Source organism: Amphibalanus amphitrite, unplaced genomic scaffold (genome assembly GCF_019059575.1).
Source record: "Amphibalanus amphitrite isolate SeventyFive unplaced genomic scaffold, NRLGWU_Aamphi_draft 000082F_arrow, whole genome shotgun sequence".
Classification (NCBI taxonomy): domain Eukaryota; kingdom Metazoa; phylum Arthropoda; class Thecostraca; order Balanomorpha; family Balanidae; genus Amphibalanus; species Amphibalanus amphitrite.
Window position 1 is genome coordinate 612834 of NW_024881578.1, and position 17433 is coordinate 630266.

The following is a 17433-nucleotide window of genomic DNA, read 5'->3' on the forward strand; positions in this document are numbered from 1 at the left end:
CTTTGACCTGACCCAAAAAATGACCGAAGTGTTTTCTTCCTTATTTTGGACGTTCTTTCGATTGCCGCTTACCGCGTGTCGCTACGTGGCCCAGGAGCCGAGTTAGACGGGGGGGGGGGGGGTGTTCAGACACCCCCCGGCCCGGCGCGTAATCTCAGAGCACCGGCCCGGCGCGGGTTAAAGACATCATCTGTGATCAAAACTAACACGATATTCGTGATCAGCACCCCGAAAACCCCATTGCAGCCACACTTTACGACTTTCTAACAGGTCCCAATTTTCCCGATTTTTGGGTCATTGAACTGGCCTGGAAGGTCAACCGATGACCTACGACCTTAGCATTGGGTATCATCGGGCTTCCTCTCGTGACGGGCAACACGCTCGTTTTTTGCTTTAGACATAGGCACTAGGCAGCGGAACGGGGAGGGCACCGGGACGGGCACGGCGTGCCTCTTTAGAGGTTTCTTCTTTTTATAACAAATAGTAATATTGATATTTCAATGATTTGACCGCTTCACAAATGCGCCTAACTGCATTCGTGTAAAGATTTACGATTTATTTTCATTTGATGCAACCAATCTTCTAAAATATAAATCATAGCAGTAAATTAGCACTTTTCAACCTGTGCGTGTCATTGTGGCGCTGAGGTGACAAACATCCATGCTTCCTCACGTCACAACACGTGTGTGCGCATTGGTAGCGCAGTGTTTTACATGGGACGGGGTTGTGGTATTTGGCCTGGGTCGTGGTCTATTACCTTAGTTTTAATTTGGGAAGAATTGCAATAAAGATTATTGATTGGATTATTGTAAGGAGCTCAAGCTATTTTTTTCCTAAGTAGCAGTATTGTTACCTAAGTGTCTTGACCAGTGTCTTGAGTGACAGGGTTTGTTTTGGAGGGTGTAAAAAAGGCAAGTAGCCGTAGGTACCAAAAGGCTAAAGCCACGGCATAGCCAGGGTGTCTTATGCTACACTAGTTAAGTTAAGTGACCATCCCACCCTAACATTAGTTTTGAGTTGAGATAGCCAAATTGGGGTCCCTGGCCTGCAATTACTCGTTTTGGTACTACAACAACAAAAAAATGCTTTAATTCAAAAGTATGTTCTCAAAGTTGCAGCTTTTGGATTCAGATGGGCTAATGTAATGTTTTTAATGCCCCCTCTGAATGTGTGATGTCAGCGCAGATCTAACAATTTTTAAACCTTTACTAAAACGTTTGGTAGGTAGCACGTGGTGTAGTGATATGGGTATGCTGCATTGTGCGCATCATCTGTCACACTTTAAGGATGCCAAATTATTGTTTTCAAATGATGTTGTAGGAACAGTGGAGGTCCCAAAAAAGTAAACAAAAGTGAAAGTCTGCGATCTTGGAAACCCATAGGCGCGGGAGCCGGGGGGCAGTGGGGGCCCGGCAATGCCCCCACAGTTTTGAGATTGAATACCACACTTTTTTGCAAATGTTTTCTTTTTTGTTGAAAAAGCCAAGGGATGAAAAATAAGTGGCCTAAAACCAGTGAAAAAAACTAGATTTGGGGGTACCCGAGGTTGATCTCGATTATGGTGTGCCCCCCCAGTGTGAACGTAGTTCCCGCGCCCCTGTGGAAACCAGTGAATATTTTTCAGAGAAATTTGGTTGATAGGTATTCATTTTGGATCTTTCTGAATCAAGGGACATCACTTTTATGCCAATTCATATTCATAACTTTTTCATAACTCTTCATTCATTCATAACTTTTTTGAAGGTGGGGTCCCTTAAAAATAGTTTGTCTTTGCCTGTCCAAGCCCCCCAAAATGCCAACTGTTTGCTACATGAGGTTTTGAATATCGTTTGTTTTTTAATTTTTCTGCCTCAAAATAATGCCAAAAATCTGTTTATGCAAGATATCAATATAATGGGTATTTGATCACTGAATTTTATTTCAAACAGCTGCTCATTCACCATGGTGAAGAAGGCAAAGAAGATTTCTGCACCACCTGCATCTGTTCTTAAAGTCAACGGAAAGGCAGATATGTCTCCTAAGGCTAAAGGGACGCCGAAAAGGAAAGCAAAGGAAGGAAAGCGCCTTACAAGGGTTCTGCTGGTGAAACATGTAAGTGGCTCAATATTTGTCTGCTTGTATAAGAATTAAGATGCCTCTATTGGTCAATAAATGCACTAAGTAACATAACATCATTTGAACAGTCCTGTTTGCCTTATGATCCCCAACCATTTCTTAAAACACCTAATTGTAAAAATAATAGGCAGTCACGATTATATAAGAGAGTGTTAGTGTCAATTGTTAGTTAGTAGAATTCAGAACAAAATTTTCACCTTTAGATGCCACAAATAATCTTGGAAAGGTAGGTTGAATGGGTTGAATCACTCCTGGAAATATCAGATGGCATCATGGGTCAAGATGTAAAGACTAGATCTAAAATTGTACTGATCATATGCAATTAAGATCTTTGCACAAGCCTCTGAGCTTATGCCTATAGCTTGGAGTTTGTCAATCCTGCTTATTTGTCAGATCAGAGTAAATCAGTTTTTTGTCATTTTTTGCTGACAACAGTGTTCCATTGCAAATTTTGAATTTTTTTTCTTCTGTGATTTGAACCCTGGTCCTTGGTTGATGCTGCTAAAATTTAACAATTGTTGATAGTAAATTACCACCTATGACGTATAGGCTATAACACCATAATATTTTCATATTTCATAACTCATGAAAGCACCCCAGCCAGCCTTCCCAAGTGGGGCCCACAGGCCACATGGGCAGCAAACTGGGGCCCATTGGGGCTGCCCACCACAGACCCAGATGGGCATGTCATGGGCGTCCAACTGGGTCCTATCTGCGCACCCCAGGTGGGGCCCATGTTGGACCCAACTGGGGCCCATATTGAGCCTCATATGGGCTTTCCCAGTTGGGACCCACATGGGCAGCCCAAGTGGGGCCCATATAGGACCCAGTTGGGATATATCGCTGTGTTTTTTTCCAAACCCCATATCTGCTTTCCCGTGCATTTCGGACAAGTTTAAAAGAAACTTTCAAAAATGGTAGTGACTCGATTTTTCTCAAGTTTGTCTGCCTTAGCAGATCAAGCAATGTCGGAACAACCTTACTAACACACATATTTGATCAGGATCGAATTATTGGACACTTTTTAAATGGGATCTTTCGTGCCTCCCGGAAATTCACGGGAGAACAGATATGGGGTTTGGAAAAAATGCGTCGATGTGCATGTGTATGGATCCCACACGGGCTTTCCCAGTTGGGACTCACATTGACGCATGCAAAAAGCCCACATGGGTTTTAATTGGGATTTGGGACCCAGCTTATGTCGACCATTATTTCCGCGTGAATCCCAAAAAGCAATATGGTCACACGTGGGAGAACCGCGTACCCTTTGCCTCTTACTAGATCCCCAGAGATTCGAACTCAAGACCTATGGATCTTGATGCGGGGACCCTAACCACTGCGCTGCGCTACCACTGCATGTAGGCGGCCGGTGGAGGGTAGAGAACGGAAACGGATGCGTACCTATTGTGAAAAAGGGAGTTTGTAACGATAGTGTAGAGGCCCGAGCGGTACCGTAAAATGGGGTGTTAAGGGACAGTTTTACGGTGTTTTGTTTTATAACTCAAGAAGGGTTTGAGATAGAAGCATCAAATTGTCAGCACTTTATGTGGAATTTGGTGCTTTACATGCCTGCCACATTTAAGTTTTAAAAATATATCCCTCCATATTATTTTTTATTTTCTTCATTACTGTCCCCTAGCACCCCAATGTGAGGCGTTAAGGGACACCTATATTATTCCAAGAAATGGTCATCAAATGCCCACAATCGGGGTGTGAAAGAGCACACAATTTATTTATCGAAATGTTTTGCATATCCTGTCACAAAACAAGTCAGGTTCATTCACCACTAGTGGCCTTTTTAGCCAATTACATGATATGCAGTTTACGCTTCTGGAAAATGTGCTAATTTTAAGGTTAACAGAACCAAAAAGTACCCTTCTGTCATCAACAAAAACCCATTTTGAAGCTAGTCACTTGTCATTATGTTGCCCTCTTTGTTTTGGCCTTTTTATGATGACATCACATTTACCTACATCAGTCTTCATTGACCCATCATTGTAAAAGAGAGTGTTACGGGAGTTTTAACCCGCGCCGGGCCGGGGGGGGGGGGTGTTTGAACACCCCCCCCCCCCTGCGGTTTATCGCAGATATCTCAAAAACGGCGGCGCCGCCGTTTTTGGCACACCTGTTCGTGCATCTTTTCCGCACATATTGTGAAAATTTCAGACCCAGGTCACCTTAGGTCAGGTCACCAGGTCACGCCAAGTGACCTCACCTCAGAAAAAAATAAGAATGCTCGTCATAGCTACACCGATTGATAGATTGCATTGAAACTTTCAGCGATTGATTAGAGCAACATTATCTATAAAATGTATATCTCGGAATTTTTATATCGGTGACCTAAGGTCAGGTCAATTTTGCGACCTCTCCATTATAAGTCAATGGGAGAAAATTGAAAAGCGTCTGTTTTGCACGAACGCTATTCTAGACACTCTCAAACATCGAGGTGTAGGTAAAATGGACACACTGAACCGGAAAATGGCAACTGTGACCCCTCGTTATGTCCCCGAGGTCATCTCAGGTCACGAACAGAATCTAACAGTTTTTCGCTAATAACTTCTGATAGAGGCGTGCTAGAGCGCTAAAAACGCCTTAGATGTGTTCGGCTCGACGTTGCGGATCGACTGATATGCAACATGACCTTTTCCGGTCAGGTCATGACCTTGACCTGAGATCAAATTTTCAAGTTGACCTTTCAAGGTCAAATTATAGTTCATTCGACGCGTCTCGACGAGAGGAACACGATGGTGGCAAAAATAATGTCATGGCTTTTTTGAGTCAAAAGTTATTGCCGAAAAACGTCTTTCGTAAAAACGGCTATTTTTGGAGTTTTTGCCCTCTGGAGGCTAAACCGTTGACCTGAGGTCAAATCTGAGAACATTACTCAGAAAGGTCTGTAAAAGGGGCTATCGAATGCGCTTTTCTGCGGCGCTGTAGCTCTATCGGTTCCCGAGATAGCCGTTGGCAGTTTCCAAAATGTTGAAATAGTGAACATTTGACCCTTGGTGACCTCTGGTGACCTGACCTTTGACCTGACCCAAAAAATGACCGAAGTGTTTTCGTCCTTATTTTGGACGTTCTTTCGATTGCCGCTTACTGCGTGTCGCTACGTGGCCCAGGAGCCGAGTTAGAAGGGGGGGGGGGGGGTGTTCAGACACCCCTCCCCGGCCCGGCGCGGAATCTCAGAGCACCGGCCCGGCGCGGGTTAAGGTGTTTTGTTATGTAACTTAAGATGTGCTAGAGATAAAAGCATGAACTTGCCAGCATTTTATGTGGAATTTGGTGCTTTCCATGCCCACTGAAAGAAAACTTTATGAAATTATACTTAGATATTATTTTTTATTTTTTCTTCCCTGTCCCTTAGCACCCCACATCCACCTCAAGATGTGCATGCGTCCGGAAAAGAGGTAGAGGATGATGAATGAATCAGTGGATATGTATAAGTTTTTCAGGAAACATGTGCAACACATGTGACAATACACCTATGCATTCATTTTCCCTGTCACCTACCAGTTTATGTGGTACACACAGAGTTTTGGAGATGTTTCAATTTTGTGAAAATGTAGCATGATTTTCAAAACCATTTTTGAACCAAATCACTTGCATGAAAAACCATGCCATTTTGTCCTATAGTCAAGAACAAAACAGTGTCAACTACCACACTCAAGTTTTTATTTAACCCGCGCACCGACGGGGGGGGCGGATATCCCCCCCCCCCTGAGGTTTTTTTGCGAATAGCGGGAAAACCGCGGCCGCGAAATTTTGTACGACTATTACCTCATCAATTTTACACATGGTGTGCAAGTTTGAACTTCCTACCTATCAAGGTCAGGTCACCAGGTCACTTTGAATGACCCAACCTCAAGTCGCTTTTTTGCAACTTTGTCACCGTGCCAGAGCTACAGTAGATGTCGGAGGCCTTTGAAAGTCGCAGGATGTTATTAGGTCATTAGTAGCTAAAATTTGTATATCTCGGAATTTTGATATCGGTGACCTAAGGTCAGGTCAATTTCGCGACCTCCCCATTATAAGTCAATGGGGGAAAAATCAACTCCCTGTTTTTACCACTAAAACGGGTCGGAATGGCCCCATATACCATACATGACTTCATATACGATCAACCTTCACTACCTTGAGGTCTGTTTTGCTGTTGGGCAGCTGTGAGGTCATGTGACGTCATCAAAGGTCACCAAAGGTTTTTGGCCAATAACTCCGTACAGGAACAAGATACAGACGCGTGGATGGTCTCATTGTGTTCAGCTCGTCAAGACGCATCGAATGATATACATGATGACCTCGAGGTCACGTGACCTGAGGTCAACCTTTGACCTTGACCTTTCGAGGTCAACATATATATCATTCGATGCGGATTGACGAGAGGATCACGATGATGCCCTTAGTTTGTTCCTATCTTGACTAATTCGAAAGTTATTCGAGAAAAACTCCATATCTAGCGCCGCCATTTTGACTTTTTCGACCCCTGTGACGTCATCTTTGACCTGACCTGAAAATGACCTTTGTAAAAATTGTAGATCTTGACCGTGCGTATCCGATGCCGTTTACCGCTTGTCGCTATCTTGCTTCGTTCTTGAGATCTCAGGGGGGGGGGGGGCGGTCATCCGCCCCCCCCCCGTCGGTGCGAAGCTGGCGCAGACCCCCGTCGGTGCGCGGGTTAACCTTCTCAAATTAGGAACATAATATGACTCAAAGTTTTTCCCACGCAACTGTCCCTTATCACCCCACGGTCCCTTAACACCCCATTTTACGGTACGTCAGCGCTGTATTTTGTCTATAGTTCGTTTTTTTTTCAAAAGGACACTGGCTCCACAGTGTATATAAACTGGCTCAAAGTTCAATATCGAAGCTCTCACGTGAGTTTTGGCAGCTTCAGTGTCTGGCCAGGAATTTCTCACCGAAAAAATAATCGATTTCAAATTGTGCACGGTAAGTAGCTGGAAATTGTTTCTTAAAAATGAGCATACTATGATGACGTCACTGGTGGCAGCAGGCACCCAAATGTCCGTGCAATGGGACAAGTGTCAACGAATTTGGGTGAAACTTAGTTTTTCACTGTTGCCGAGCTTATAATCGAGTAAGCGGTTCCGTCCAGGATAGTTATGCGTTACATTGCAATACATGTTCGACAGCATGACGTCACCACTGTTCTCATATCTGGTTCCAAAACGCACATATGGAAATTATCGGCAAAAAATCACATTTTAAAATTAGTCGACGCTCGATTTTCTCAGGTTCAGTTTTTGCTCGTTTTGCTCGCTAAAACACGTGCTTGTTCGAAAAACATGCCTGGAGCCAGCGTCCTTTGGAAAAAAACGAATTTTAGTCACCAACTGCCGGCGGTGCCGCCACACAACGAACGCCGGCGGCACAGTATCAGCGATCTGGCAGGAACGCGGGCAGGGGCGTGCCTAGGTGGCTGCCAGATCAGGAGTCTGGCAGGGTAGCGGCACAGATCACTGCATATAGTTATGCTGAAACTAAATAACAAAGTAACGATAGGCACTAGGCATGCACGCTGTGGAGTGCGCAGACACATTCTCCGTATCTCCAGATTGTCTCACTATGAGTTTGAAGAGTGGAGGCGCTGGCCAAGTCCAGCACGTAAAGTTAGCCTATTTAGCCGCATATTTACGTCTGGACAACGAGTTGCGGGGAAAAGTGCTGATTTTGTCGCAGTTTTAGGAGCCGGTGATTAGGCTGGATTTTTAGGTTACTTTTTCGTTCCGATTCCTGTATTTCATAGTGTTTAGCTTTTAAATATTTTAGTTCTCTCAGAAAAATATTACTTGCCTAATAGATTTGGTTAAATTGTTTCATTTTAATAAGCCGACCGCTAGAGTCATAAAACAATACATCAGCACTACAATTATTGTAAACAAACAAATGGAGCACCGCTTGGCTCTGTTCCAAAAGGCCTTTTTCAAGTTCATCTGGTGTTTTCGTACTCGTGTACGTCGTTTTGTTGGAAGTTTCGGATCCCTTGTGATTGAATTATACGCGTATCATATTAAAGAAACATGTTGACTGAAAACAATTCCAAGTATCCAGGAGGCTAAGGCTCCAGAGTCCTGACTCCTGAGCCCTGAGCAATATCAAGTTGAATTTAGGAAATGTTGGTTGATAAACGCAAGTTGGTCTGGCTCACTTATCAGCAAGAAAAAGTAAAATTAAAAGAGCTTATTGGTAAAAAACAAGCTATACTATTGCAGGAGATCAATACTGAAGAGCACGCTGAGCAATATCAAGCCAGAAAATTTGAGAAAATGCTGGCTGATGAACGCATATTGATGTATTGGTGTGAATATTGAATTATAACTTACAACAGCAAGATTAATTTGTGTTAACTATCAAGTGAAAAAATCTAGAGTGAATGAACTCGGGCAGCTTTACTTTGCAGAATGGTAATGTCGTAATGTGCAAATTACTCAGTGTCTGGCAAATGAAACACACAATCATTCCATTGCTACTGGAGGAGACAGCTTGCCGCTTGGATCACTAAATCAGTTAAATGTTTAATTTGATGTTCATCATTACTTTGCATTTCTTGAAAAAAAGGATTTAAGAAGAATTGTCAATGTGACAAATACAATCCATGCAACGATGTGATCGTATGATGTGTTCATAGTCATGAGTGATTATTGGTCCAATATACAATAGCAAAGCTGTCAGCATTTCTTTCTGTGGATGACCAGAAATGACTCAGAACTTAGAAGTATTAGTTTTCTTCACAGGGCTGTGATAAAAAGTACTGAGGGTAATCTTCCAGCAAGGAACTTTATAGTTTATTTTGACTTGGTATGAGTCGAGAATCTCGAGAAACTTGTGCCTACATCTCGACTCGAGATGTAGGCACAAGTAGGTAGGTACTTAGTCATATAGCTAGTAGTTGTGTAGGTTAGTTGGGTGCTCTTATATTAGGTTGTTAGTTTTTAAATTGCCTAGTGTCCATAAAAATGTGACCTGAGGGCTGAGCATACCTGACTAATCTGACCTAACCTCAATCATCATTCATCACACATATTTGCAACCTACCCAAGACCTGCATAGCAGTAGCATTCAGTTATAGGTAGGTACTTACTCACCCTAGCTCCATCTCACCTGCTAACCTTCAACTTGCCAACAGTTAGCTCACCTTGCCAAGCCGCATCCAACTATCCAGGGAAACAGTCAAATGAGGAACTGGCTCATTGGGTGGCATGGTGAGAGTCTGTGCGTTTAAAGTGTCTCTTCTCTGAAGCTGCTCAGCACAACAGTGTATGCCATGTTAGATGCTCAGAAAAATGTGGGAAATGATAACTAGGCTACTTTAGTGCTTTGTTCATGCTCAAGACATCAACAAGTACAAATCCTGTGGGGTAAAGCTATGAGCTGGGTGAGTAATGAGTATGTCAGGTGAGTGTGCTGTTGGACTGTAGTAAATATACAAACAAACACAGGGTCACAGTTATATTCAATCTCCCACAAAAACATACAACAAAAACGCCCATAGCCTCACTCCGAGCACACAACAAATAGCTAAGCCTTGCAGTCACAAAAACGCTTTGATTTACAGGATAGGTATACAATATATCCTCTGTCCTTGGGGATCTTCCTGCCAAGTTGAAGTAAGATGACTGAACTTCAGGATTGATCAACCTTTTCTTCTTAGTCACAGCTTATATATGAGAAAGACTAAATACTTGGTTGATTAACTGCCTTGAAAATTGTATGATCCATCTTCAATTCTGACATGAAGGCACAAAGAAAATAGTTCCCTCTCCTCTTGGAATACACAAAACAAAATATGTAATATTTAATAACTTCTTAGTGGATGGACAAGAGCAATTATCATAGCTTCCCCTCAAGTTAACCTCTGGCACTGATGAACTACACTGACACCTCTGATCCAAGATAAACTTGAAATGTGTAAATCTGTCTAGTCAATCATGCAACGGATGGAACTTGAGGTCAATATATTTTGCGATATACAACGTTACTTTGGAACCTTTTTGCATGTTTGCTTCATATTTTGTAACAAACGCGCAAGAACTGCAATATTACAGCACTATATGCTTCTGGACAAAATGCAATGGTAGTGAAAACTTAGCGCTGATGGTATTCATTCTTGGCCAAACGTAATCACAAAATGTTTTGTACTAACTATTAAATTCCAGCCAAAAACAGTGCACGGGTTCAAAAAGAATCATTCCAATGGCGGTCCATTCTTGCGGTCCTGAAATCGCCACTATTTCCGGCCTCTCCAACGCAACTCGTTGTCCAGACGTAAATATGCTATTTAGCCCATCTGGGACCCAGTTGGACGCCCGTGACATGCCCAGATGTAGCCCAGCCCACAGTGTATATAAATACAGTGGCGGCAAACGCGCTTGGTCACGTGACCAAATCTGCACGTGCGGTTGTGGCGAGGGCACTTCCCGAAACTCTGGTGCCAACGGCCTCGCGGCGCCCATAGAGAATGCATGGGGCCTTTTCTTTTAAGACCTATCGTGTCTAAACCAAGCCATTTAGTGCAAGGATACGACTGGTTTGATATTCAGTCGTCTTTTGGCTATAAGTCGGCATAAGATACGTATTTTTATCGGCAAAATTCGCTAAGTACCAGGTGGTTTTCCGATACCCTGCACGCCTCCTAACCCCCGGCGGCCGACTGGAGGAGTCAGTAGCGCTCCACTCACGACTTTTGGCGATAGCTCAAAACACCTTACAGCTAGAGGGCTGCTATTTGGCACACCTTATCTTTGCTTCCATACGCATCTTTGGAAACCAATTGCATTTCCGTCTCAGGTTAGATCACTGACTTATGACGTCACACGTGAACCTCTGCAATAGTCCCAAAATACCGAAACTTCGCAATGCCTTCGGTGCCAGAGGAGCTGTCACAGCGAGATGATACGTACAGGACCTAGTATCCTCTAGAAGTCTCAAAACTTGTATATCCCGGATTTCTCCTAGAGGTCACATGAGGTCAGGCCGATCGCGTGACGTCACCATTACATGTCGATGGGAAAAATATGGAAACTGTAATTTTGACGCCGAGAATGATCTAAACCTAGCTCAAGCACATGGAATCGCAATTTCATGCACTTCTTGCAATGTCCAATGCTTCACCTTTGCATCTTTTCACAAAGGTCACAAGTTTTTTCGCCAATAACTCCAGTTAAAATTGAACTGGCAAGTCGGAAAAGTCGCCAATGGACTCGGGAAGACCTACCGAATCGAATGATATACGATATAATCTCCTCCGACCAACTTCGTGACCTGAGTGCCTCTGACCTGACTTTGACCCGATGTGAGCAGCTTATGTTGACCCCACCCAAACAAAAGTGTACCATTTGACGCACCGGAGCATGACAAACATGATGGTACTAAAATCGCGACTCTGCGCCGTTTTTTGGCAAAGTTATTTCTCAAAACCCGAAATCGTATTTTGGCCCTCGGGGCACTTGACCTGACCCTCAGAGGCCACCAGTTGACCTAAGACTTTTAAAGCGTGCATCAATCGCTGCGTCCCCGGTCCCGTAACGGCACACATGCTTGTTTTTCCCGCGAGGCTAGCTCAATTAGGGCGAGGGAGTCGTACCCGCTCACTCTCGCGGCCGGGGCGTATAGGCATGTAAAAAAAAACACTAATAAGTCTGGTAATGATTGATGCAAGATTCTTACAGATAATGGTTGATGAAGGTAGGGCATAAGTTATTAAAGATAAGTGAAACAAATTTGCAGCCCTCAGTAGCCTTGAATTATGCATTAATAATTATAGAAGAACAACTGTAAGCTGCAGGCTCAGCTCTTCAGTTTCTACCTATGCCTGCAAACACAATAAAATCAATGGAAGAGTAATAATAGTTTAATTGTATTTTATTGATGCTATTCAAGTTTCAATGGTAACTATGTCACCGATGATTCAATATTATTTACACGGTATCATTTACCACCACAGTCTAAATATTTAGCATCTAAAATAATGCAGTAAAATAAGCTGCGCCACATCTGTCGACAAAATCTGGTGCCAACTCAAGGTCAAACGGAAAATGTGGTCACGTGACCAATGTCCGGCAGCTGTAGCCCAGCCCACATTCGCCCAGATTTCCCACTTCTAGCCCATGTGGGCCTCATTTGGGATGGCCGGCTGGGACTAGCAAACTCATGTTTGCCAGGTAATTTGAACCCAATCTTTTAAGAAGGGCTTTGGATGATATTGCTTTGTTTGTGCTATAAATAAGGTTTTCTCTCTAGATGTTGGACTTAATTTTGCTCATTGAATGCTGATTGATTTTTCTCTCTGCCCAGCTCGTTGTATTGAGGAAAAGGGTGAAGCAAGCAAAGGTCAATGTGGTTAGTAAGCTGACAAAACATGCTGCTCTGCTAGAAAAGAAGAAAGGCAACGAAAAGCAGCTTGAGAAAAACGCACGTAAACTGAAGCGCCTGAAGGAGGAAATTCAATTATTGAAGGTTGGTTGAAATGCACATTTTAAAGTTGCATGCAAGTTCTTTTGTCATGAACTTCATTACACTGTGCAGCTTGACTAAGCGATTTAATGAAAGTTACAGCTAACTTTTAAGGAACATTTTGAGATTGGCAAGACTTTAGTCATTCCATGCTTTATCATTTGGTAGGTACTTGTTATTGACACCTATTATCCATTCTTTTGCAGAAATTGAAGAAGGATGAAGTAGCCAGATATGGTGTTGCGGAAACAAAGGATCTGGAGAGTGTTATCAATAATGCTAATACGCCAATCGACGTCAGAGCAAAGGCCCGTGTCGCGATGTTTCCGGCTTTCCAGGAGAAGCTGCAGAAATTCAGACAGCGGCACCCCACTTGGGAGAAAGACGTGCCCAGACTTCTGCTGAAGATAAAGCCGTACAAGCCCAAGTCGGGCGGCGGCTCGGGAGGCGACAGCGCCGGAGAGTCAAATGATTCGGGCGATGACGGGGGAGGCGATGAATCGGACGAGGAAAATGAAAGCGATGCTGATGACGAGGTGATATCGCCCGCTAAAGTGAAGTCTGCCGCCACACCGTCCAAAAAGACAACCGCGAAGAAACCGAACAAGCAGACAGTTGTTGAGGCTGACGAAAGCGATGACGAAGACGATGATCTGGATGAACAGGAGGAAGAGTCAGACAGTGAAGGAGAACCAGAGTTATTGGACAGAATGGCTGAGGAAGGGGAAGAAGACGAATCTGACGGCGAAGACGAGGCAGATGGATTAGCCGAAGAGAGCGGAGATGAGGGTGAAGAAGAGAGCGGAGAAGAGGGTGAAGAAGAGAGAGGAGAGGAGGATGAAGTAGATAGCGACGACGACGGGGACGCAGAGACTTCGAATATCGTGGCTAATGGTACTGCCGACTCGGACGAAATGGATGAATATGAGAAGTTGATGAATGAACACGATTTGGGTGAAAATGGCGACGTAAGTTCCGATGAGGACGAATATGACTCTCGGGACGAAGACGACGAGCCAGACACGGACGACGTCGACGCACACATCGCCGCCAGACACGGCGGGCTGGTCTCCATGGAGTCCGACGATGGCGAGTCGGAAGGTGAGGACGGCGAAGGCGAAGAGGAGGATGAAGATGAGAGCATGTCTGAGGAGGAAGAGGCGGCTCCTGTGGCAGCGAAGGGAGGCAAGAGACCACTGAATGGCAAAAAGGAAGACATTGGCAAGAGCAAGGGTCAGATGAAGATAAAGCGTATCAAGTTGGATGAAGTGGCCGAGGACAAGGATATCAGTCTAGACGAAGACGACGACGACGACGAGTCGGACGATGAGCCGACGGCCAACTCGAAGCGCTCGTCGTTCTTCATGGGGGGCATCGACGATGAGGATGAGGTGAGTGTTTACGGTTACCTGACAGCTGACACTTTTTATTGATATTTCATAACTTATTCACTGGCCGACGGACGATCAGCAAGCGTAACTAGATGACTCACTTTTTGTGACAAACGGGTTCTGGGTTGGCCCTTCCTGTCAACAAACGGCGCACACTCCATCTAAGGCCTCATTTTCTGTATCGTATGAAAGGCTGTTATGTAACTGTTATGGATGTTGCTTTGCCTAAATCCTGCCTCTGGCTGACCCTCTGACTCCGTCGCGGCCAGGAGGATGAGGAAGCCGACGAGGACGGCGATGACGATGACGGAGACGCCGGCGACGACGTGCTGATGCAGGGCCGCCGGCGGATGGTGGAGCGGCAGCAGCTGCGCGCCGGCGCGGCCGGCGAGCGCGTGCCGCGCGGCAAGTGGAGGGGAGCCGAGCGCGGCCACCGCGGACGCTTCCAGGGCAGGGGCGGCGGCGGCGCGATGTCGGCAGGGCCTCGGGCAGACCGGTACGTGGAGGGGTGTCAGTGGGCTCAGAGTGCGCGGTGGGGTGTGGATTGGGCTGACCGGAGCGCACTAACTGGTAACTACGATTGCATTTTCCAATGCTGTTATAATTAGGAAAGTAATGCAATGTTCTAAGGATTGTAATGCAATGTTGTTCTGAGGAAAGTAGAAAGAGAGGAGAGGCACATGATAAGCGTGTGTTGTGGTTAGCGTTTTCCCCTTGTGTTTAGAAACATGTAGGGGAGAGTGGGGCACTTTCGTGCATATGCGCACATTCGTTTTCAGCAGTTTATGGGAACACGAGTGACTGCACGAGCTCAAGGTAAATTATGAAAATATGTCTATCATGGCCGCCCCTCGTGTACTGTATAAGACAACACTCTACCTGCTGTCATGCTTGATAGAAACGCAAAGTTGTAATATTCGTGCGCTTTCCAAACTTTTCTCATAGCATCAATTTTCGTGATCCTGACTCGGAAATGTGGTTCAGCTTTTCAAAATTGGGGTCGAAGAAGCTCACTCTATTCACGGAACTGCTGCTATCTTGTTTGTTGAAAAGGTGTCATTTTTCAACAATAAATTTTGAAATATATTACAAATAACGTTGTAGGGCAGTTTCGTGCACGCACTGCCTAGGGGCACATTCGTGCATATTTTTTTCGTTTTTATGTTTTATGACTATCTGTATAAGGTTTCACTTATGGCGCTCGCCTGACTCAGTCTCGGCTGCTTGCGACGTCGTGACAAGTAATTCACGCGACCTTGGCGAGGTCACGGAGGCGGGCCGATGGCCGGCAGTTGGCACTTTCTGTTGGCTAGCCCATTCTTTCTACATTTGTTGTGCAATGCATTCTTGTCGAAAGTAATCAAGTGAAATGACCCCCTGCCAATTTCTTTTGGTAAATTTATGGTAATGCCCGGTAATTCTTCGAACTTTGCAGGGTGCACGGAGGTGCCCCACCCCTTGCACGAATGTGCCCCATACCTGGGGCAGTTGCGTGCACACGTTCAGAGATGCTAAAAGTAATTTTTTACTAATAGAACCGACAATTTTAGATGATAGCTTTGAAAGAGGAAAATATCTGTAATAGCTCCTTTCCATACTACAATCAACAATTTTCCAATCGCACCAACCAAAGAACAGATCTATGGATTTATCCTTTTTTTGCACGAATGTGCCCCACTCTCCCCTATGTATAATTCACGAGCTATGGGTTTTCTATCATACCTTTTAGCACCGAAATTCAAGGTGTGACTTCCCAGATTTCATGAACTCCCGGATATTCTTACAACACAACCAGTGTAAGTCTGCATTGGTATAACCTATTCAATCTCAGTGTTTGCGTGCGTAGATATGTGCGCACCGTACGGTTCCGCGTGCGGTGCTGACCGCAGTGTGCCGATTTCCAGGTCAGACGACTCGGCCGAGGAGGGCGACAAGCCCAAAGGCAAGCTGCTCCGGCCCGGGTACCTGGACGGAAACGCCAGCGACTCGGGCGACGACGCCGGGGCCGGACCGCCGCGGGGCCGGGGCAGGGGGCGCGGCGGCGACAGGGGCGGCTTCAGGGGCCGCGGCCGGGGAGGGTTCGACCGCAGCGGCAGGGGCGGCTTCAGGGGAGGTCGTGGCGGGTTCGACCGCGGCGGCAGGGGCGGGTTCAGGGGTCGGGGCCGGGGAGGGGACCGCGGCGGCAGGGGCGGGTTCGATCGGGACAGCTCGCGCGGCAGGGGCGGACGGGGAGGCTTTGACAGGGGCGGACGGGGCGGGTTCCGGGGCAGGGGCGGTGACCGCGGCGGCCGCGGAGGGTTCTCGGACCGCGGCGGTTCCGAGGGCGGGTTCCGGCCCCGCGGGCGCGGCGGGTTCCGCGGCGGCCGAGGTGGCTTTGACCGCGACGACCGCGGCCGCGGCCGGGGCGGGTTCGGCCGTGGCGGCTCGGACAGAGGCGGACGGGGCGGCGGCAGGGGACGAGGAGCCTCCCCAGGAGGTGAGTTCAGCAGCCAACTAACTCCCCTGGGGCTCTGTGAACATTGCACAAGCCATAACGTATGATACACTTTCAGTCTGTTTTGAAACCCCCTGTTTTGACCTTCGGGGTGCAGCTAGGATTGATCTTCAGTTTGTGTCAATTTTCCCTTCTTTCTCTTGCAGTATCTATTAAACTTAATTTTATCTATCCATCTCTTCAGTCATCTATTTCATCTATTCGAAATCTAGTCTTGCAACTATCTATTCATATGTCGCCCAAGATTTGTTGTTAAGTGATCGTTTAAGACTAGCACATACATAATAGCTGCCTGAAATTTTCAAAGGTGCTGTTATGAAGTGACACCAATAAGTATTGGATTTAATGCGTATTCTGTATAACGGTTCACAAGACGGTCCATGGACAGCGTGTGACGGGGTCGGACTGGTGTGTTGCAGGCGTGCATCCGTCCTGGGCGGCCAAGAAGAGTCAGAGCCCCGCCATCGGCAAGTTTGAGGGCAAGAAGGTCAAGTTCGATTAGAGTTCTAATCGTTTCGAGGTGGAGGCGGTCGGTTCTGTGGCGGTAGATCGGTTTTTCGACGGGTTCGTACTGGCGAACGGAGCTGCCAGAGTACAATGTGGGGATGTTGAATGTGTTTGCAGCAAATAGTTTAATATACGTTTGACAGTGCTTTCCATCCGCGCAGCCACAGTAGTGCACGACGGTGATGTGTTTTGCCGTGGCTTCTCTGTCGTAGGCTGGTATTGTGTGGAGACCTGTGCAGTTGTTTGCATCTGTGACATTGTATGGAGAGCCGTGTGGTTTTCAGCTGTGACATTGGGCATATTGTTACCTCACACCATCGATGGGCTGTATGTACAAGGTTTTCATGTTGCCACAGTTGTTATACATGCAATGGATCGTTGTAATAAACTTGTTTGATCGATATTTGTCCATGTCAAATGAAACCAAGTACGTGGTGCAGGGCGTGGGTTTCCGACGTC

At 45.9% G+C, this 17433-nt stretch overlaps 1 protein-coding gene across 6 annotated transcripts; it reads left to right on the plus strand.

Moving 5' to 3' along the window:
- The first annotated feature begins 655 nt into the window (after positions 1–655).
- Positions 656–17377, plus strand: LOC122379651 (TATA-binding protein-associated factor 2N-like). Of its 6 annotated transcripts, none has more exons than XM_043362027.1 (7): positions 656–696; positions 1929–2091; positions 12424–12585; positions 12789–13973; positions 14243–14469; positions 15878–16449; positions 16887–17377. In XM_043362027.1, the coding sequence occupies exons 2-7, from the start codon at positions 1942–1944 to the stop codon at positions 16967–16969; spliced, it is 2379 nt and encodes a 792-aa protein (XP_043217962.1). In that variant the 5' UTR covers positions 656–696; positions 1929–1941; the 3' UTR covers positions 16970–17377. The 6 variants fall into 6 exon arrangements, with proteins under 6 accessions (XP_043217962.1, XP_043217958.1, XP_043217959.1 ...); XM_043362023.1 differs by having other exon boundaries at positions 673–729; XM_043362024.1 differs by having other exon boundaries at positions 683–911.
- Positions 17378–17433: the final 56 nt, after the last annotated feature.

Excerpts from the sequence above, each read along its gene's own strand:
- LOC122379651 (XM_043362027.1), top strand. The coding sequence starts at position 1,942 with ATGGTGAAGAAGGCAAAGAAGATTTCTGCACCACCTGCATCTGTTCTT. Across the intron at positions 13,974-14,242 it reads GCATCGACGATGAGGATGAG|GAGGATGAGGAAGCCGACGA; the intron begins GTGAGTGTTTAC and ends CGTCGCGGCCAG. Across the intron at positions 16,450-16,886 it reads ACGAGGAGCCTCCCCAGGAG|GCGTGCATCCGTCCTGGGCG; the intron begins GTGAGTTCAGCA and ends GGTGTGTTGCAG.